The 22,906-nt window shown below is 39.9% G+C and overlaps 1 protein-coding gene across 1 annotated transcript in view; it reads right to left on the reverse strand.

Moving 5' to 3' along the window:
• LOC134347076 (E3 ubiquitin-protein ligase UHRF1-like) overlaps positions 1-22,906 on the reverse strand; it is a 142,637-nt gene that overhangs the window by 45,406 nt on the left and 74,325 nt on the right. The window contains exons 3-4 of the mRNA XM_063049183.1: positions 17,260-17,534; positions 1,817-2,035 (exon numbers count right to left, since the gene is read on the reverse strand). Coding sequence (XP_062905253.1) covers positions 1,817-2,035; positions 17,260-17,534 — 494 coding nt within the window. The remainder of the gene's footprint in view (positions 1-1,816; positions 2,036-17,259; positions 17,535-22,906) is intronic.

Consider the following 22,906-nt stretch of genomic DNA (forward strand, 5'->3'; position numbering starts at 1 on the left):
GTTCATGGTGCAAAACTCACTTCCCAAAGAGAAACAGCAAATTTCCTTGTCTTTCATTAAAATTAATACGATCAATTCACTACCCTCAGTGAGGTCTAATCCACACTGCAGAAACCACCTCTAAAATGGGAAGCTTCTTCACAAAGCATCTCTGTACAATCCATAAAATTGACACAAAGCTTCCTGTGGGATATTCTTGGAACTTTTTGTTCCACTATCACTGAATTTCCTTAATCGCCTACACTGTGCCTTGTAAATAGAAAACAGTATCAAATTTAAAATATATTTATTACAGATTTCCAGACTCAACATTAACTAAAACTACATGGCTCCCTGGTATGAATCTTGTCTACTTATGGAAAACTGACTTCACACACATTCTTCCTTACAACTCTGAAGTATTTTTCAAACCAGTAATTTGATAATAATATTAATGTTTCATTGTATTCAATAACAACTGGATACAGCATATATTCCATTAGTTTAATTATGGGGAGCATTAGGGTGATTATTGGATGAAGGAATTAAACCAAGTATATGTAAACTAATCCTCCAAGAGGACCACAATTGGTTTGGAGGTTTGTGTGCCTCAATGATCCGGAGAGCTATGTCGGCTGAAATCAGGGTTTTATGCTTTGGCTCTTGGTGGGGTCACCCATGCCAAACAGGTCAAAGGGCAGAGACCAGACTTAAAATGATCCACAGTCCTCCAGGTTCGGGGGATCAACTCAGTGCTAACAACCCTGACTGATCAAACAAAATTGTTATAGAAACAGCAAGGAAGAATCCTTCTGCAGCTGAGTGCGATGGCAATCCTGAGTCTCCACCCGAGACTTGCATGACTAACAGTAGTGAAAAATCGAGAGGAAGCTACTGACATGATGAAGGAAGTCCTGAATACCACCAGAGATGGAGGACCTTCATTGCTGCCCTAGGTGCCAGCAGCGTAACGGGCAGTAGGTACATAAACCAATATAACATGGGTTACTATAATCGGTTTACAGTTTCCTGGAACAGAACCCTTATGCAACCTGAAACTACCTGTATTTTGGACATGTTTCAATTTCAAATTTCCAGCTCCCACAGAATTTTGCTTTCTGTTATTGGTTAAAAATTGAACTAGTCTTTGTAACCAGTCAGATGTTGCATATCAAGTGTTAACCTGCAAATGGAGTTGATCATTTATTACGCAGATCATTTAATTCAACTTGCACGTGACATATTAAAAAAACAATGAGTTGGAGGTAATTCTTCTTAGTTTTAACCACACTTTCCTCAAATTCTTCTTAGCAAATATCTCAACATGCTTCATCAATTAATTAAGACCTATTTTGTCCAGTTTCAATAAATATGTCATGTACATCTGCAAACAGATAGTTGGTTGAATCTGTAATAAACAATGGTTCATTGTCCATAGCTGCTGAAATCAAATGAATCATCAATCACAATGTTAAGTATAAACTGAAACAATACCTTGTACATTGAACAGATCTTTTAATAATCATTACTCTCGGTAATGTTATACCTGTTACTGCTGGATCAGTAATAACCTCACCAAATTAGGGTGAATAACTTTTAATTTTAAAAACAGGTCACAATTTTTCTTTCACAAACTAAACAGTAGGTTACCCCAGAATTAAAGCAGAAAAGCGATTTTTTACTATATTGTCATATTCTTAATGAATAAAAAACTTTATTGTACTCACATACATGATATCCTTGATATAACTTAGCAGACTTATGAAAGCACCAACGTTTTGCATCCACATTCACTGCACATGTAAACATTCTGCACTGGATGCCAATGAATGCTTACCCCAAAAGAATTTTAACAAAGATTTCTTTATTTGTCCTTGATGTCTCCTTCAAAGTGGTAATTTCTGCGTCAAACCAGAAACCACGTTCCTCTGGTAATTCTAAATTGTAATTCACCATCACAACTTGTCCTATTCGAAGCTCATTCCATTTCAAAATAGTCCTTGCTCTTGGCCGAACATTTTCCGCACACATTGTCACTATTCCATTTTCTGGATAACTGGAGACAGGAAACAGAAAAACAAAAATTAGCTAAAATACCAAATCAGCAATATAAAATGTTTAAACAAAAAGATTAGTTTATTCCTTGGAACAAATATATAAATAAACAACTAGTCCAAACATGTGCTTCAGTCGAAGTTACCCATGGTCTATGAAAACATTAGCAATGCAGTATTATATCTCAATGCCAGAATGCATTTAACCAAAACATAAGATGATGGAAGATCATGAAATAACACATCAACAAATGAGGATTAATTTCTTTACTATTCATCTGCACTCTTGAAAGTGAACCATTTTCAAAAATATGCAACCCAAATCAGAAACTTATGCAAAGGCACCTGTTGATTAGTTAATTTTAATCTGTACAAATCAATACATATCCAGAAATATATTTTCAGGTTAGCAATCAAAAGATATCCATGTCATACAGAAATTTAAACTACATCAATCTCTATTAACTGTGTCATTTCAATGTCACAAGGAAAAATGGCATTGATCAAAATTATTTAACTATAAATGATGACTTGGACGACCACAATTCTAGTAAACCGCTCTTTGTGTCAACAGCTCTCATCTCAATTTTTTAGGGCTATGGAAGTAATTCAAAAAACTTAACATTATTTTCATATGATGAATTGTCAGCACTTTTGATACCAAACATGCAACAGACGGCGTGAAACAAAGCTCACACCATTTCTTGAAACAAATTAGTCTTGTGCAAGCTCCTTTCTCCAAATATTATTTGAAGGCAAACTCTTAAGAGGCCAAAACAAAACTTAGAATACTGGTGCTCCTCAGCTATCAATCCAAAAATAACTTTTGTTTTTCTTTGTATTCATTTAAAAATGTTGCTGGACAAAACTATCCTTCCCTCAAATTGGCTCACACACATATACTGATGTCTGGTAAAATTTAACAAGAATTGTATTGCAAACTTAAGAAATACCTTTTTTAAACAAACAAATCTTAAACATCTGATCTTGTAACTGATACAAGTACTCTGATGCCTGATTTGAAGAACACAGGTCAGATAAAGAGTATTTTTGGCCTAGAGAAAAAAATATCTTTGATTACAAAATACTAGAAATCTAAAAGTTTTAGCAAAATCCATCAGGTCATCAAATGCAACTGGAGGGCTTGCTGAACACACCCTTGTTTGTATTCATTCAGCCAATGAGGACACTATATCATTGACATGCCTAATTGCAGGACCTTCTACATTACATGACCCTTTTAGAGCTGATCCAGTTATCAGGAAACATAACGACTGGTAAGTGAGTTATCATTACAGGGATTAGCACACACAGATATTAAAATAGAGAAAAGAATTACAAATATATTTGTCACAATTTTCCAAAACTCCGCAGATTCAGGAATTGCACTTTTGAATTTGAAAATGACTGATGCAATTCTTAATTCAGAAGGGTGGAGGAGGAAGCGGGCCAGTTTATTTAACATTAACTGTGGAAGCTATTGAGATGAATACTTGAACAACATGCAAATGACAGAAAATAAGCAAAGAATTGTTGTGGGAAGCTCATAACTTAAGAATTTTGATTTTTTTCTTTAAGGTTTTAAACATGGTGAACAAGTGAATCGAGGAATATAATCTCTAAAAATTTCTAGAATCAACATAGTAAGATACTGCATGTTTGTTTTAAACAAAATTGAAAGCAAATGGAATTAGAGATGACAGTATAAGTTTAGGTACATGGTGCACAACATACAACCCGCAGCATGGGTCCACTTGCCATCACTGCAGCTCATGTGAGGCCATGCCTCACAGTCCTGCCATTGCTGAACCCCAGGCCAGGGCCAGGGCCAGGGCCAGGATATGCAGGGAACATATGAGGCACAGTCTGTGCCCATGTGCAAGACCACATCCTGCTCCAGATCCAGGTGTACTTCAGCAGTGGCCACATCTTTGTCATTATGTATGTGTGCTCCTGATATGAACAGGTATGTTATAATGTAATACCAGCGTTCTGACAGACACAGATCTAGCATGTTGAGGAGAAGCGTAGGTTAGGATCAGCAAGGAGGCAGCACTGTGGAATAGTAACATATTTGTATCATGACTAAAAATACCACAGTTTATGCATGATCACCCACAAAATATAATGCACCACTAGTTTGGATGCCACATCACCCATTTCTAGTAGAATGCCACCCTCTGAGCATGTATTCAAATATAAAATAATGCCCAGATTTTGGGAGAAACAGGCAGTGTAGGAAATTAGGAATAAACATCAATCCTAAATGACAGAAAGGCAATTGAAATCCCACAAGCAATATTGAGACTCACAATCAGTATCTACGGAATTTGGAATTAAACAAAAATCTTCATAATTCAATGTAGAATACAAAGGAAAACAACAAATAGAATAATACATGATAAATGGACATGTAATTGGCAAAGGAATTTGAAAATAAATGTGAAACTTTCCAATGAGATTATGGTTTGAATCTGATGTCGGCAGTTTTCTGATGAGGAAACTGGAGATTAAAATGCACTTGAAATCAAACTGAGCACCAAGATTGCCCAGGCAGTCTTCAAGATGGGTGCCGAGAAAAAGGATCAAATTGGTGACTAGAGATTCGAATTTGCAACAGATGTGTAGGCAGTGACAGTGGTCTTCCCTGTATTTCGTAGGAGGAAATTTATTAACTTCCTCCGATGGAATACAGATGGTGGTAGTTGAGGGGTAGTCTACAGATGAAACCTGTCTTGTTCTCAGAAGAAGGGGTTGAGCATAAACAAAAATAAGAGGCTGAGAAAGATCCTTGGACTCCAGTGTGAATCTAGGAAAAAAAACAATTAGTCAACTCTTTGATTCTGACTCAACAGAAAAGAATCAAAATAGAAACCCAAGAGATTCTGCAGGTGCTGTAAATCTTGAGTAAAACATGCGAAATACTTCCAGAACTCAGCAAGAAAAGGCAGCATCTATGAAGAGGGGGAAAAAAAGTCAACGTTACAGGCCAGGACCATTCAAAAGGAAGGAGACAAAAGACAGAAAGGATGATGAAGTTAGTGGTCAACAGTTTGATGAGAGCAGAACTGGTGAAACAAGAGTGGAATAACTGTGCTTGTTGAGAGAAGGATGGGAGATCTGACAAAAACAACAGAAACATACAAGTACAGAGACAATGGTGGGGACCAGAAGAGGGCAACAGCTCACACTCAAATGACAGAGGAGAGACACAAGGGGATGGTGGGTTAACTTCAAGTAAGATTAAGGACTATTTGAGAACATGATATGTAATTAGTATTACTTGCACGAGTTGTTTCCCCATACGTGGTAGACAAACATAACCTGAACAATTCAAAGAGAACTGTGGAAGCATCAGCATGCTTCGGATATTATGAGGCCACTCAAAACTGAAAGGCAAGGTTGTTGGAAATAGGATACTAGCTTACAAGGACAGAGACACAATGAGTATTTCGTTTCGCTGCCCCCCCCCACCTCAAGAGGGGCAACAAAAGGATTTTTGAAGCAAGGATACACAACAGGTGGAGGTGTAAGAGTGACGAGTGAACAACACATGGTAAAACAAGAATGGACAAAATGAATTTGATGAGAGGATGGGAGATCTGAGAGAAACATACAAGTACAGAGAACTGTAGGAATTTCAGCCAAGTGGGACAGCATGAGAGAAGCCCCTGAAGCAAGTAAACCAGAGGCCTTCATCTCTTTTCACTTGCCAAAGTTAAGGCCAGAATTTGTGGGCTGACAGTTAATGTTTCATATGAAGGGATATTGTGCATTATCAATTCATTCTGACGGAACCTCTATAATTCATTAACAAGAGAAAATCTGCAGATGCTGGAAATTCAAGCAACACACACAAAATGCTGGAGGAACTCAGCAGGCAACATCCTGCTGAAGGGTCTCAGCCTGAAACGTCGACTATGTTCTTTTCCATAGATGCTGCCTGGCCTGCTGCGTCCCTCCAGTATTTTTTGTGTGTTGCTCTATCATTTATTGTTGTTGATACTTCTGTAAAACAGATCAAAATAAAAACATTAAGCAAGTGTTAAATATTTGAAGTCTGGTAGTATACATATATTGGATATTAGTCGTGAATTTCTGTATTCCTTGCAGGACTCCTTGCATTTCCTTCTTTCTGTCATTGAGGACTGACGACCCTTTTATTCCTTACTTTGTATTGAGATGATAAACCAGAATTATTACTCCAGCTTATTCAACCAACTTTCCATTATCTTCAATATTTACTGAGATGCCCAACACCCCCTGCATTTTGCTTTTGTAAAATTTTATACACAATGTCAGTTGCATGCACAAGTAAGCAGTCAGAGAAATGGCTACTTGTTCCATTCCTTATTCCAATGTTAATTCATAAATTTAAGTAGCAAAGCAGCCAAACCCATCTTGTCTACCCAAGCAAAGGGAAAGATTTTACAGAGGGACACAAAAATAGACAGAATTAATATATCAGTCAAACACAATGTAAACAAAATTACAAACAGAACACAGCATTTTTGTACATTTTTGATGTGTACCTAGGTTTGATATATATTCACTGTGTAGAGGATCAGAGAAAAAATTTTCAATTTTATTTTACAATCTACAATTTCTCAAATTGCAGTGTTACACCAAATTATAGTGACCTGAGTTCAATGTGGATGTTTGCACATTCTACCTGTGACTACATGCATTTCCCTTGAGTGCTGCTGTTTCCATCCATATCGAAAATATCTGACTGGTGGGTCATCTGCTACTGTAAGTTATTCCTCGTCCCAACTTGAAAGCAGGAGAACCAGAGGAGAGTTAATTGGTGAGAAAATACTGTAGGTTAAAGGGCAAGAGTGATGAAACAGGACTGATGGCTGGCATTCAGCATATACTCAATGTACGTCCTTATGCAGTGAGGAAATATGAAAAAATACCTCCAAGTGCATACAGCAGAAAATTCACTCCCAACTCTGTGCTGGTTGATGGATCTGGCATTGTGCAAAACATTCAGGACCCAATATTTAAATTGGATCCTTTATAGGAACATCTTACTGCAAAATGAAAATCACAGATTCAAATCAATGATTTTATTGTTTCATCAATGATTTTATAGTTTCACTCCAAAGTGCTGCTCACAGCAGATTATAAAGCAATGTTCCATAAAGCAAGTGAATGTTCAGGTTGAAGTTAGGCAGTGCTGTAACACTACATATTATCTGAAACCTTTTATGTCTACTGACGCAAGGAGATGGAGCTTCAGCTCTACATCTTAAAGCATTAACAGCTTTACAAAAGGTAGAACTATTTTCAGTTGAGTGGCATAGAACGGCCCGGAAAAAAGTACGGGCTTCGTAAGTTGGGTGTGCACATTTTATGTAGGGTTTTGACCGTGATGAAGCTGGAAGTGAATTTTTTGTTGGCAAGAATGAATATCTGAGATCGCCTGTGGGCTTAGCTACTGGTAATACTTGTACCGATATACAAGGAAAAGCCTGTTTGCATGCCATTCAGCCAAATCAGACCAAGCACAAGTACATCAAGGTTGCACAAAAAGAAATCAAAACAGAATGAGGAATATAGTTTCACAGCTACAGTGAAAGTGCAGTGTAGGTGGACAAATGAAGTGCAAAGGCCATGATAAGGGAGACCGAGAAATCAGGAGTTCAGCTTTATTGTACGAGTTCCTTTTAAGAGTCTGATAACAACAGAATGAAAGCTGCTCAGTCTGGTGGTACATTCCCAACTTTCGTATGTTCTGCCTGATGGGGGAGGGAAAGAAGAGAGAATGTCCAGGATTCGGGGTGGGGGGGGGATGTCTTTCATGTAGCATTAGACCGATAGGATGCAGGGAAGGCTGATTTCTGAGATGGAACGGGCAACTGTGGTCTCAGGCAAGCTGTGACATCTCCAGATAGGATAAATGATGTAGGCACCCAACCCTATAATTCCACCTCCTATTAGGATGCTTGTGAGTGAGTTCTGCTAATTTTGGCAGATCAGTCTATATTCAGGGAGCAAGGCACTGAATGCCTTCAAAATTCAAGGCATATTGGTGAATGCCATAAATCATTTCGAGGAATTGTATACTGGTCCTGAAGTTGAATTCAATCAGTCAGGATGAGCAAAAACTTTCCGGTCAAGACAACAATGCTTAGCTATGCAACCGCACAGGTAACCGATTGCATTATACTGCCAAAGAGTAAGGATAGAAAAATAGAGGGCTATGCACTAGGGATATTCTAGACAGCTTCGAGAGCAGGTTATATGGTCAGCAAAACACTGCAGGCCGAAGGACCTGTATTGTGCTGTAGATTTTCTATGTTCTATGATTGGAAAAATTGATCCAGAAAAGCTTGGCAGAACCTTGGTCAAAAGATATTTGAAACAACCAGGCCCTCTTAGCCTAAGTGCTGTCTCTGAAATGCCTTCAGAACTTGTGGCTTCTAAAAAAAAAATCAACACAAAAAAGAAAATCAATAATACCAGGCTGTTAAAGCAGGAAAAAAAATAGGATATTGGCAATGATTAAAACCGTTGAAGTGGATAGAGGCAGATAATATCCTTGCTCCTGCAACTGAAGTTAATCATACTGAGATACCCACCTTCTACTCTCTCTTTAATTTCTTTCACATCTTCCTTTTCTTTCAAATGTGGTTCTGCTACTGCAGGAGCCGGTGATCTACATTTTGGTGGTGTTTTCAGGCTGATTGAGCAATCTGGCGCTTTGCTATCTCCGAGGGTGTTCCATAACACTTCGAGCGAAGCGTGCGGCCTTGAGGCCAAGACGCCTAGAGACGGGTGCAAGCCCGTAATCAACTACAATCCTCGCCGACCTCACTGATTAAAGAAAGATTGAAGTCATCAAGGCGAATGCGGAAGGTGAGCAGGCGTTCAGCACACTCTACCAGCCTCTTGCTCACTGCTGCTGAAGGAAGGAGTCTACATGTGACACAATCTCCCTCGCTCTCACTGCTCCCAGAGAAAGGTCCTTGCATTTCAGTGGTCTCTTTCTCCCTCTCAGTCAACGTTGCCAGGGGATGGTGCTGGAGTACTGAGTCTTGGGCAAGGTTTAATCGATGTGGTGTGTGGGTTGGACTCTGTAGTTCACTTTATGATGTGTTTCTGCTCGCTCCTTTATTTTTGCTGCTATTTTGTGTGATTTCAATCAGGGTGGCCTGCAGATAACGAAAGACACAATGCTATATTTAGCTGAACTGAATATGCCTGAACTCTTTCGATTACTTTTTGGGTTGGTATTTTATATTCTGTGTTTTTGCTCTTTTATTTTGCCATTTGTGCAATTAGCTCTTTTGTGCCTGTTTGGGGGGGGGGGGGTTGATGTTTTGTTTTTTGAACAGGTTCCATGGTTTTCTTTGTTTCGTAGCTGTCTGTGGGAAGACAATCTCAGGGTTGTATACTGCATACATACTTTGATAATAAGTGTACTTTGAATCTTTGAACAAGTTAAAGGAGCTGCAAAAATGCTCTTTCAAATGGTAATCAAGAGTGATGAATGGCTGGATTACTTTGCAGCAACCCACAAAGACGAAGAAGCAGAATCTGTAGGAGTGACTCACAGGCAAGAGCCAGTAAATACAAGGTCAATTCTCCATTGATTGAAAACCTGTCAGCTCTGTCCAGAAGAAATTATTGGGACAAGTGGTGATGACTAAGAAGTCCAGCAATCAAGAATCAGCTCTGGCTTTAAGTAGTTAATTTATCAATCTAGCCACCAGACATAATCACACAGAGGTTAGAATAAGTCTTGCCATGCAAATTTCTTCCATGTAAAACTGTTCAGCCAATGGCAGAATAAAATTTTGCCTACATCTTAACTTCCATTCCATCCACAAGTAAGAAACAGCAGCAAATTCTGAAGGCAAAGTCACCTAGAAATCAATATTTTGGAGGTAAATTATTAGGATTCTGTTGACTTTGAATGAGACAGGTGATACCAATGGGCTTCAAAATATCATATACTGTTACCAGATTCCACAGACATTTATAATATATTAGATTTCTTCAGCATGGAGTCCAGGCCTCTGCACCATGCTTGAACAAAGGACACGCAGGGTCTCCAACTCCATTCCTCGCTCGGCGGCAAGTGGGTGACAAAAGACATTAACGATGTCAGGCTGTCTCAGGTTGCTGGGTTCTGGGACTGGATGCCCATGAGAGCAGGAGGCACAAGAGCACAAGAGTTTGGAGTCCTGTCATCAGTTGGTCCAGGGGTTGATCAGAAGTCCAGAAGTCGAAGCACAACGACCACAGCCTGGTGATTGGAGGCTCTGAGGCCTGTCCTGGGATTAGAAGGCAGTCTTTGTGTGTAGGTGAGTGGGAGGGAGGAAAAAGGTTTGTTTTACTATTGTTTTATTGCTTGTTGTGGCCTGTCTTGTTGTGTTCTGTGTTGTTCTATCGAGCACTATTGGCACGCTATGTTGGCGCCTTAAATGCAGACCACCCCCAGCACATCCTCTGTTGGTCGTGAGTGCAAATGACACACCTCACTACATGTTTTGATGTACATGTGATAATTAAATAAATATGAAGCTGATTAGACAAACAGAAACAACAGATCAACTTACCTCATGAAAAATTTGAGATAATGGTGTTCAAAGTCAACTTTCAAAGGAAATTCATTTAAATTTTATAAACATACCCTCAGGGTCCTCCGAGAGGTAGGGCGAATGATGGACCCAATCGTTTGGATACAGTTAATTACAGGGAACAACTACAATCGAGAGGGTCTGAGTGTCCAATGTGTTGGTGTGAGAGTGTATTTTCCAGCATTAAAGGTTTATGAGTCCACCAAGCAAAGTTGAAATGCTATTCTATCTCAGTGGATGAAAATGAAATTACTTCACCAAGCAAAGATGATGTGGTCTTTTCAACCACTAATTCACAAGCCACAGCAATTCGCTCTGGAGAGTCATCATACTCCAGGTCAGACAAGAGATAACCCAGGTCAGGTTTCAGACCAGAGTACCCAGGTAGATCCTTCGCATGATGGCGGTGGTGAGCAGGTAGAGAAGAAGAGGAAGGTAAAGTGGCCAGCAAATGGCAGATGAGAAGGCTTGGTGTGTGTTTGATGAGGATATCAGTATGATGCTGGAGGACACTCTCATGGGAACATCAAAGAGAAAATTGGAAGTGATGGGCGAAAAGATTTACGATGTTGGAAAGTACCGGTTTGGTTTGGTTGAGTTGAAGAAAGCAAAGCCTACTCAGACACCAAGCAGGCACTAGAAGGAGATTAGTAGGTTGAGGAGAGAGCTTAGATCGCTGAGACAGAGGCAGAAGGTAGCAAGTGAGGGTGACAAGCCAGGGCTTGCTGATCTCCAAGAGCATTTTCGATTAAAGTTAGCATCACTCCGTCGTGCACAGTCACAATGTAAAAAGAGAAATAAGAGAGAGAAGGCAAGAAAGTCATTCTTTGAGAACCCTCACCAGTTCACAAAGAAATTGTCTGAACAAAGTAAGAGCAGGCAGCTTAACATCTCTCAACAAGAACTTGAAGATCACCTGGCAAGCACTTACTCTGACGAACAGCGGGAGGCTCCTTTGCTTGACATTTCAGGGCTTGTGAAGCCTACCAAGCCAGGAGTGAAGTTCGATCTGTCAGAACCCAAAATAGCCCAAGTCAAACGGTTCATCAGAAAGGCAAGGTCAGGTTCGGTGCCAGGACCTAATGGAGTGCTGTATAAGGTGTTCAAGAAGTGTGAAGAGCTGAGGAAATAATTGTGGAGATTATTAAAGGTGGTGTGGAGACAAGGTGTTGTTCCTTTGTCATGGAGTGAGGCTGAAAGAGTATACATCCCGAAGGAAGAGAACTCTACTACATTGAATCAGTTCCAACCAATTTCACTCCTGAATGTAGAGGGGAAGATTATGTTTGACATTCTCGCAGAAAGAATATCTTCATTTGTGATAGAGAATGGATCGGTAAATACATCTGTGCAGAAGGCAGGATACCAGGCTTCCCAGGATGCCTTGAGCATACTAGTATGATATGGCACACCATCCAGGAGTCGAAAAGGTTGAGAAGGAATCTGGCTGTAGTTTGGCTTGATCTTGCAACTGCGTATGGTTCTGTTCCCCATGCCCTGATTGAGTTTGCAATGGAATTCCTATGGATTCCTGCGAAGGTGAGGAACTTTGTTATACAGTACCACAACGATTTCCAGATGAGGTTTTCCACTCAGCAGTTTACAACTAGGTGGCAGAGCTTGGATGTTGGAATCCCAATGGGATGTGTGATTTCCCCCATCCTTTTTGTATGTTAGCCGTGGAGGTCATTGTGAGGGCTGCAGAATCAGTGGGACCAGGTGTTGCACTTGATGGCAGAGGGGAGTTAACACCAATACGAGCGTTCATGGATGATCTCACCCTTTTGGGTCCTAGCACGGAGGCAGAGGAAAGTGTACTATCTAGACTCGAGGAGCTAATGGATTGGGGAAGAATGAAGTTCAAGTCCAAGAAGTCAAGGAGCCTTGTTCTTAGGAAAGGAAAGCTGGTTAACTTTCATTTCACCCTTTGTGGAGAGCAGATTCCATCCATTCGGGACCAATCAGTTAAGAGCCTTGGGCGATGGTACACAGAGGAGCTGAGAGACACCAAGAGGGTTCAAGAGACAGGAGAACAGATCAGCAGAGGTCTGATGTCTGTTGACAAGTGTGGCTTGCCTGGCAAGTTGAAGTTGTGCTGCTTGCAGTACGGACTGATGCCACGGATAATGTGACCGCTAACTGTCTATGAAGTGGCAATGTCCTATGTTGAGGCAATGAAACGGAAGATCAACAAGTATGTGAAGAAGTAGCTTAGAGTACCGAGCAGCCTCACCAATGTTGCAATCCATAGTAGCCAGACAAAGCTTACCATCCCAGTGCAATTCCTTGTTTGAAGAGGTCAAGGTAGCCAAGGTAAGATCATTCTTGATGCTTCGAGACTCAAAAGACCCTATCATCAAGAACACCCAGCCAGATGTGAGATCAGGCAGGAAGTGGTCAGCCCGTGTAGCAGTTGATGAGGCAGACTCTAGATTGAAGCACAAGGAGACGGTTGGGGCTACCCAGCTAGGCTGCCAGGGACTTGGATGGACAACCCACAAGTGGTGGTCATCTTCTACAGGTATGGAGTGCCGTGAGCTTGTAATGCAAGAAATACAAGAGGTAGAAGAGAAGCGGTTAGCTAAAACAGTTGGTCTGGCCAAACAAGGGGTTTGGACCTGGTGGGAAGGTGTTGAACAACAACATCTATCTTGGAATGTTCTGTGGCAGATGGAACTGCTCTGCATTTCTTTTCTATGCAGAGCAGTGTACGACCTGATCCCAACACGTGCCAACCTCAGCACCTGGTATGAAGATAAGACAGACAGGTGTGCTGCTTGTGGCGAGAAGGGAACACTTCAACATATTTTGAGTGCATGCAGAGCCAATCTTTCCAGCATGTACACTTGGAGACATAACAATGTTCTCAAAGTTGTAACAGAAGCGGACGAGCAGAGAGTACTGTAGCACAACTTATCTCATGCCCCATGCTGCACAGAACATATCATATCATCTGTGAAAGGCGGCTCCAAGTCAAGGGTGTACAGCACAAGCCCACAATCAAACATACTTTCTTCAGCCAATGATTGGCGAGTCAAGGCTGACCTGGACGGGAAAGGCAGTTTCCCGGAGCAAATAGCTTTCACCACATTGCGTCCAGATATAATCGTATGGTCTGACACCAGTAGAGAAGTGGTTATTGGTGAACTCACAGTCCCCTGGGAAGACAACATCGATGAAGCCCATGAGCACAAGTTAACCAAGTATGTAGAATTAAGATCAGAGTGCAGAGACAGAGGGTAGAAGGTCTCATGCTATCCATTCGAAGTAGGTTGCCGTGGCTTTATTGCGTTCACTTTCCAGAAATGGCTGCGTGACCTTGGCTTCATTAGAAGAGAGATCAAGTCAACCAGCAGGGCTGTAGCTGAGGCAGCAGAGACAGGATCATCATGGGTGTGAACCAAGTATGTCCAGAGGGGCAGATAGTCGGACAGTATATCCATCTTTTGCAAACCCTTCAGTGGTTGCATAGACACCTGAAGAGTAGACTGTTGGATGGAGGCGACCAACAACTCTGATAGAGGCAGATGCCAAATTTTTAAGCTCACCAGTGGGAAATTGTGCTTTAGCACTGCTGGCCCACCACCTCGAGGGAGTCTTGATCATAAGTGGGCCGAAACTCCTGAAGACAGGTGGCAGATCAACAGATGATCTCACTGGTGATAGCACAGGACAGTTAACATCTTAGTCCAAGTGTAGTTTCAATTCTAAATGATGTGGAGCTCTGTAACATGAATGAAAAACTTTAAATTTGTCAATACATTGTTGAGCTTTTTATTAGGGATATACACCTCAGATTCAAATCCGCAGTAGATATATTTGAGTCATTGAATTTCCCTCCTGCCCCCCGCGAGAAGTGATGCTCAGATAGATGTGTTGCCCTTATCCATGAAACGGTGGATGTCATTGTAATGAATGGTGCTGCAGAAACTGTTCCAAGTACTTCTGAAAGGGTGCTTTATTCCAATGATGATTTCATAATATCACTGTACTCACTTGCTGATTTGGTGAACTTCACACACCCTTGACCAAAGTAGGCAACTTCCCAGGAACGTAGTGGTATAGGAATTAGGTTTCTGCCTTTACTTTCAATACTTCAGTATTGAACTCAAAAAGTTTAGGTAAATAATAAATATGTAATCTAGTCAATACTAGGATATCTCTGTTCCCCACCCCGCCCCCCCATACTGGTGCTACTGATTCTCAACTCCTCCATTATTCATTCATAGCTTAATACCAACAGCATAGATCCTTCAAAAGGTATAAATGCAATGGAGATCCTGCATTTTACACATTGTTTCAACTTACTTCATTAGTGGAAATACCTATTCCCAAACAATAGACAGAGATGGTGTCAAAAAATAAATACAATGGATTCTGGTTAATTGGGCAGCTACTTTTTTGGGACAACTCTTAAAGAACAGAATCTAATAGAGAAAATAACCTGGATTCCCTTTGTTTACTTGGGACACTGTGCCGTTTAACTGGGACAGGAGACTGTTGCTGAACAGTTTCTAACTAGTGTCAGTCACATGCCCCTGTGTGGCCATTAGACAGTACACCATACTTAGAGCAAACAGACTTTAAACAGCATCAGCTGCATGTGCTTGTGTTCAAGATGCAGTGATTTTTGACACTGATAGTTGGCGAGAAATAAGCAGCAAGACAATTCAGAACTGCTTTGCTCACTGCGGTTTCAAGCATTCAGGCTTGGAGATGCCAAAAACAACCAGAAATAAAAATGAAATGATTTCGCAACTTCAACAAGTTAGGAACTACAGATAATTTCAAGGTATTGACAATCACTTGAATGTTACAATGAAATGAAGATGGAGTATGCAATCGTCAAAAACACCTAATGAAAGCAGATTATTATTTGGGCTGATTTTGTTCATTTATAGTCAACCAAAAGAACATGGCAGCACACCTGAATGAATTCCTCTATCATTAACTATTAGGAACAAATATTGTAGCAGTATTGATAATGTTCTAATTTGTTCTGCATTTCTCTTAAATACATAATTTATTACTTAGTTATATGGTAGTTTGCTTTTTTTAATACCTTTTTAACTATTTCCATGAACTTTTGGCTAATTGGTGCAGCCACTTAATTGGGCCAAAATATATTGGTCCTGATTTGTCCCAATTAGCAGAATCCATTGTATTTGAGTCATTATTACTATTTCAAGAATGTCCATATTCCAGTTCCACTTCCTTCCCTTTTTCATGACAATTATAACTTTTACTTTTAAATTGGAAGTTTTTTCTAACCTTGCTCTTTTCCCCGATCCGGACCTAGCATACAAGAGTAAAGATTGAGTCACCAATGTAACAGTTTCATTTGACAATTTTCTATACAATTTCAATGCACTCCAACTCAGATGCACAGAAACACTACCCCTTACTTGTTCCCCTCCAAGATGAATACAATCCTGCCCATCAACCTCACCTCCACTCAGGCCCCAAGTCTTTCCACGTGAGGTAACACTTCACCTGTGAATTTGTAGGGGTCATCTACTGTTTCCGGCCTCCTTGACATTGGTGAAAACTGACATAGATTGGGGGATCACTTTGTCCAGTATCTTCACTCCATCAGCAAAAAGCAGTATTTTCCTGTGGTCAACTAGTTTAACTCCAATCTCCGCTCACATTGTGCCATGTTGGTTCATGGCCTCCTCTTCCAACACAACAATGCTACTCTCAGGTTGGAGGAGCAACACCTCACTTCTAGGTAAACTTCAACCTGATGGCACGAGCATCAATTTCTCTAAATTCCAGTAATAATTTTCCTCCCTCCCCCTTTCCTCTTCTTCAATTACCCATTCTGAATCCCCCCAACCGCTTACCTCTTCACCTCACCTGCCCTTCCTCCTTTCCTTTCTCCCATGGTCCACTTTCCTCCTCAGTCAGATTCCTTCTTCTCCAGTTCTTAACTTTTCCATCTATCACCTCCCAGCTTCTTACTTAATATCCCGCTCCTCAACCCATCCGGTTTCACCTTTAACTCGTACTCCTTCCCCTCCCCCTCCTTCTTATTCTGGAATCTTCCCCCTTCCTGTCCAGTGCTGATACATCATCTGTTTATTCATTTCCATAGATGCCGTGAGATCTGCTGAGCCCCTTGAGCATTTTGTGCATGTTGTTCTGGATTTCCAACATCTGCAGCATCTCGTGATCCTGACTTGCAAATACTGCCTTTCCCTCATTATCACCATCTCCAAATTTTGGAACTCCCTCAGCAACTACGGCAGTACTTTCAGCAGAAATTCAAAGAAGCGACTCACTATCACTTTCTGGGATGATTAGATACAAGAAACAATCTTGACACCATCAGCAATGCCTAGATCCTGAAAAAACAGTAATAGAAAAAAATACAACCTCTAAAATTTCTTTCAATGCAAGCAAAATAAAACCAACAAGAGTTTTGTAGCGTAACTAGTAAACAAAAATATGCTTACTATATGTTTACTGTTAAATTAAGTGCAACATTTTGTGGCAAAATGGAGGTTAATTTTGACTATGCAATCCTAAACACACATTTCAAATTTCTGTACTTATTAGTACATGTTTCTGAACTCAGTATCATTTGTTTAAAAAAAATGAAATTGTCTTCAAGCGGTAGGAACTAGACTTACTCATCATATTTGATATGATATATAATATCATTGTCTGCAGAATCCACGTTAGACGTAGATGGCGTACAGTCCAAATTATTTGAAGTGACCCCATTACAGTGCTGTGACTGATCTTGGTCCAAGGGATCTTTAACATATTGAGCACATGCTCCTGTCCTTTCATTTCCATTGGCACCTTCCGAGTCATTAGTCTTAGTTTTCCTTGTTACATTTACAATGTGAGCTTCAAACCAGGCTCCAATGACCACATCACGAGCATCCACCAATTCGTTTATCTGTAATATAAAATATAATGTAAATCAAGACTTTTCTTCAATGACCCATTGACAAGTTCAAATGGTTATATACATTTCTCTTTGTCACATGCCCAAAACAAAGCCTCTTGTAACACAGGCATTTCAAAAGCATAAATAACTACATAACTTGCATTGAAATTCAAAAAGAGATGATGGAAGTTTAAAAAGTCACATCGCAAAAGATCTTAGTTTACATATGTTCAATTTAAATATTTCATGAGGTTATAGCAGTGTCTGGACTCTAGACAGTTAATGTTTTTTTCACAATTGTGCAAATACCCATGTTCCAAACACTGTATGTTGAATTGCAATGAGGTTTTACTGATTATTAGATGTATGTTACTATTAGGGATAAGAAATAAGTCCTGTGAAAGAATGCAGGAGTTCCTTGATCCAGAAGTACTGTAAGAAAATTTGTATGTGTCACCTTCTCATTTGCAACATTGACTGTCTGTAATTTCTGACATGTCAAATTAATTGATGGGGAACTTACATCTCCCGTTGGTTTTCTTTGGATACTGGGGAAACACCCACTTGAGTCACAGCTGATGATTATGGGGGCAAAAAATCCGACCACGTGCTTGATTTAAGAGAATTCTACAGGTACTTGAACAGGCACAGTGCCAACCTAAGGATTTGATCAATATTTCTAAGAAAAGTGTCCAAGCGCAAAAGTATATGAGCATTAAAATACATTTATGTTTATGTTGAACTTGTATATAAACTAAGATTGAGCAACACTTTGATGAAAACAATATTGGAATATTGTGTGCCGCTCTGGTCACCTACCTACAGGAAAGATAACAATAAGATTGAAAGAATACAAAGAAAACTTACAAGGATGATGCTGGGTTGAGGACCTGAGTTATAGGGAAAGACTGTACAAGTTAGGACTTTATTCCCTGGAGCAGAAGAGAATGAGAGATTTGATAAGAGGGATACAAAATTATGAGATGTATAGATAGAATAAATGCAAGCAGACTTTTTCTATTGAGGTTGTATGAGACTACAACTAAGCTCATAAGCTAAGGGTGAAAGATCAATGTTTAAAGTGAATATGAGGGGGAACTTTTTCACTCAGGGGGTGGTGAGAGTGGTAGAACAAGCTGTCAGCAGAAGTGGGTGTGGGTTTGATTGCAACATTTTTGATGGTTGAATTTTAGATAAGTACATGGATAAGGGGGTATAGAGGAGTTTGGTCCAGGGACTAGGCAGAATAACAGTTTGGCATGTACTAGAAGGGCCAAAGGGTCTGTTTTTGTGCTATAGTACTCCGTGAATTTATGATTTTATTTTTCAGAACATACAGATCAAGAATATGATTGAATACACTTCACCTGCTCCAACATCAACATTATTGGGTACAAAAGTTTTCCAATTGTCACTCCACATACTGAACATACTCACTCTCTCACTGGTCCACGCCACTTACAAAATGTACTGCAGTCAAATATTAAGGTAATCACTGACAATAAATCTTTGACTTTGATCATCAAAACAACGTGGGGAAGCATGAAACAAAATCAGTGGTAAAAACAAGATATGCAGTAGGTGGTGCAGATCCACAGGAGACATAGAGACATGGATATTCAGGTCATGCAAGAATTTAAAACATGAGGGGAAAAAAAAACTCTTTAGTTTAATATATAAAAATCAAGGACTATCCTTGTTCAGAAATAAATAACTAGTCTTTTGTTCACTCAGGGCCAAAATGCTACAGATGGTGAAAAGAAGTTCAACAAGGGACATAGGAATGGAAATACACTGAAATAGATGAAGCGTGTGGAGTACAAATGACATGACAACATTAAGCAGAGCCGCAAGTCTGTAGGTGACTACAAAGGTAATGAGAAATGGAGCAAGATCAGGATATGGACAAGAAGGAAAGAAACAAATTACCTTGATTATTAAATCACTTGGGTCACTGACAAGGGTGAGAAGAGCCAAAGATAAAACTTTTTGATTTGTGAAAGTTATCAAGAGGGGTTCAAAGAGGGGTGGAGGGAAGGTGGGAGGACAGGCAAATGCAGTAAAATACAGATCAGAGTAGGAAAAAATTCTCAGCTGCTCAGACAGTGTCTGGTGAAAGAAATGTTAATACTTCCAATGGATTACACGGGTGCACTGGCCAGCTCTGATACAAATAGAGAAAGCAAGTTCATTGATATTGAGCCCCAAAGGCAGCAACAGTCTGGAGGGAAGGTGAGGTGCTGCCCCCACCAAATTCATATTGAACATCTTTTGAACAATTAAGTCAGGATGGGTTGGAGACTGAAAGTGACAAGTAATTGGAAGCTCAGGGCCACATCCACAGATATTCCTTTATCCTATCTATTTATCCCACAAACTCTCAGCAGCCTAAAACTAACTTCCTTTCTCTTTATCATAGTTCCTATAAAGGACCTTTGAGCTGAAACATTAACTGTTTTTCTTTCCACAGGTACTACCTGTATCCTGCTGAGTGTTTCCATCATTTCAGCTTTCCAGCATCTGATTTTTTTTTTGATTTTCTTACAAGGCTGCATTTACACAACACAGTTTCTCACTCGAAATGCATTCAACTTGAACAGCTTATATATCCAACAGTATTTTCCTAGCATTCAAAAAGATTTGAACTTGAAAACAAGCCCAGAACTTTGTTTCGGATCCAAGCATTTCTACATTTATTCAAGTTTGACACCCAAATTTAATGCAAATTGACAACAAATGTGTTGCTATCTGCATTACTTCAAAAACTTGCTCTTCCTTTTAGTGAATTACATGACATATTTTTCAAGGCTGCACCAAATTCCCTCATTCTAATTCTTAACCTTCATCCGTGTTGCCTCTGGTTCAGATATTTCAAATATTCACAACAGACAGCTCCACAAATAAATCAGTGCTACTAAAGAGTAAGTATTATTCGATACACATGCAGTGCTTCTAAACAGACATGACCTTGCTTTGATTTTTTTTGTACTTTAGGTACTTACATAAGAGGAACCTATTTAAAATGGAGGGAAAAAAGAGCTTTTTTTTAAGCACAATGAGCCCTGACAAAGGACTGCAATAGATGTTTGTAGGTATTTGCACCCTAGTAAAAATTGCACTTTTCACCTCAATAACATTTCAATGAATTTGCCTATTCTATGGCTTTAATTGACGGGGGAAAACATTACAGCTACAATTTCTGTTACGAGGAACATTATAACAGTGGAATATTACAAGATATTTTAGGTTTTGAATAAACTATAAATATTCATTGATCCACATTCCACTTTTGTGATTTTTTGATGGATATATTTCCTACCTGCTCCAATGTAGCCACACTATATCATCAACCAACAGTAAGAGCATAACATATATACAAGTTTTCTACAGCATTCCTCTTGAAACTACATGCACCCAAAACATATTCAACTCCTAACATTATGTATACTGCTGCTGAGGGTGTCCACAACCATCCGGGAAGTTTCCAAGTTGCCAATGTAAATATCTTTTATATGCAATAATCCAATGGCAAATTCTCTCTTGTTATGCACCTTTTTGCTACATCTTAGAGCAAACAACAATTAACTCAGAGTGGATCGATCATAAGCATGTTTATTTTACTTGCTGCAAGGGAAGACCATCACCGCACAAGAGCCAGTGATTGCTTGAAGAAAACAGACAGCATAATCAGTCCTTTATACCCAAGTGTCAACTTCAGTTTAAGGACATTCTATAAGTCTGCTTAAGCAGTGTTCCTGGCATTCTTTCAGTAACACATCTGCTTGTCTTTCTGCAATTTGTCATATACCCAAGGCCCATCAGCAGAATGTTGCACAAACACTATCAGCAAAGCACTTTGGTACAATACAGGTTCCTTTTTTTTTAAACAGACAAAATTGCCTTTTTTTTAAAAAAGTACATTTCCACATTCCCTCCTTTTTGTCATTTCATGACAACTCTACATTTCACCAAATACAGTAATTGAAATATGCCTATATATGTATATAAAGCAATGATACTGTTTCGAAGTCCTACCCAAAATTTCCTTTACATCCATTCATTTCAACAAGTACCCATTCCTTTCCTTAATACCCTCTCCTTTGTCCTGTTATCTCACAGAAAAAACGTAAAAGAATAACATCCATTATTACATTACCAATAGGTACACCGTAATACAGAATAGTTGCCCACTTTTCTCCCAGCATAGCAAATGGCCACTATCTACCCTCCTGGAGCATAATAGTTGTGATAGTTAACCCCCACTTTCTTAATCTGTTTGGTAGCTTCTCGGATGTGATTTGCCAAGTTAGCATATTTACAGATTCATCAGGTATGCAAGTCTAGCAACACAAGTGCCCCCTTTTTCTGAGAAAATAAAACCGAAAGCCACTCTGTTCTATAATGCTACTGTACAAACAGCCACCAATTCTGCTGATAAGTTGGTTAATCCTTGTCGGGCTTGATCAAAGGCATATGTGGTTTCACTGACTATTTTCTCCAAAGCCGATACCATATTTATCAGATCCTGGGACAATCTCGCAGTCCCATATCCTGGAAGGGGAATCACCCAGAATCTCTCAGCATCTGTTATGGACCTTTGGTGCCACCAGACACATAGACAACATCACAGCAGCCCTTCCAGGGTCATGGCTCTCTCCACCTTTTTTCTTACTCGAGGAACATGCACGGAAGCCAGGAATAGGCCTGGTAACCACATACCCAATAAGTGGCGTTCAGCAGAAAGGAAGGACTGACATTTGTCAGTTCTATACTGTACCTTTACTGCTCCACAGATAGGGGCCCTTACCCTTCCAGTTGCAGTTGCAGTCAATGCTCTTTGATTCCAGAAGCAAACATCAGGATCCCTCTCCCAATCACTGAGGAGCCATCGGTGTATAGAATCAAATCTTTGGCAGAGTAATAGCCAACAGGATGCGATCGGTCTCCATGTTCTTGATTTAAGACTGTTATCATGTGTTTCACATTGACATGCAGGGCGAATTGTCCAATTATATCAGTGATTCTTAATGTAGGTGCAGTACACAAAGTCACCTTTAAAGTTTACAACTTTCAGTTGTTCTTCATTAAGAGTCAAAGGGCTGCCTGAGCACTTCTTGTCCTTCAGCAGATTATTGAGTGGTTGAGCAACGGTTGACTGACCTGCTACCAGCTTATGAATACATTAATTCGCAATAGTTACATCCACATAGTTGTCAATCTCTTTGTTACATTACTGTCATTCTCAGATCAGTCACTAGGGGACCCTGTAGAGTCCACATCATGTCCACCCTATAATTCCTTGGGAGTCAAGATGGTGTGGCTGTTCCCGGAATCCTGTATTCTCCTGAGTTCAGGTGGTGGTGCTATACAGGGAGACTGTT

The sequence above is a fragment of the Mobula hypostoma genome, chromosome 5 (assembly GCF_963921235.1).
Source record: "Mobula hypostoma chromosome 5, sMobHyp1.1, whole genome shotgun sequence".
In the NCBI taxonomy this organism is placed as follows: Eukaryota; Metazoa; Chordata; class Chondrichthyes; order Myliobatiformes; family Myliobatidae; genus Mobula; species Mobula hypostoma.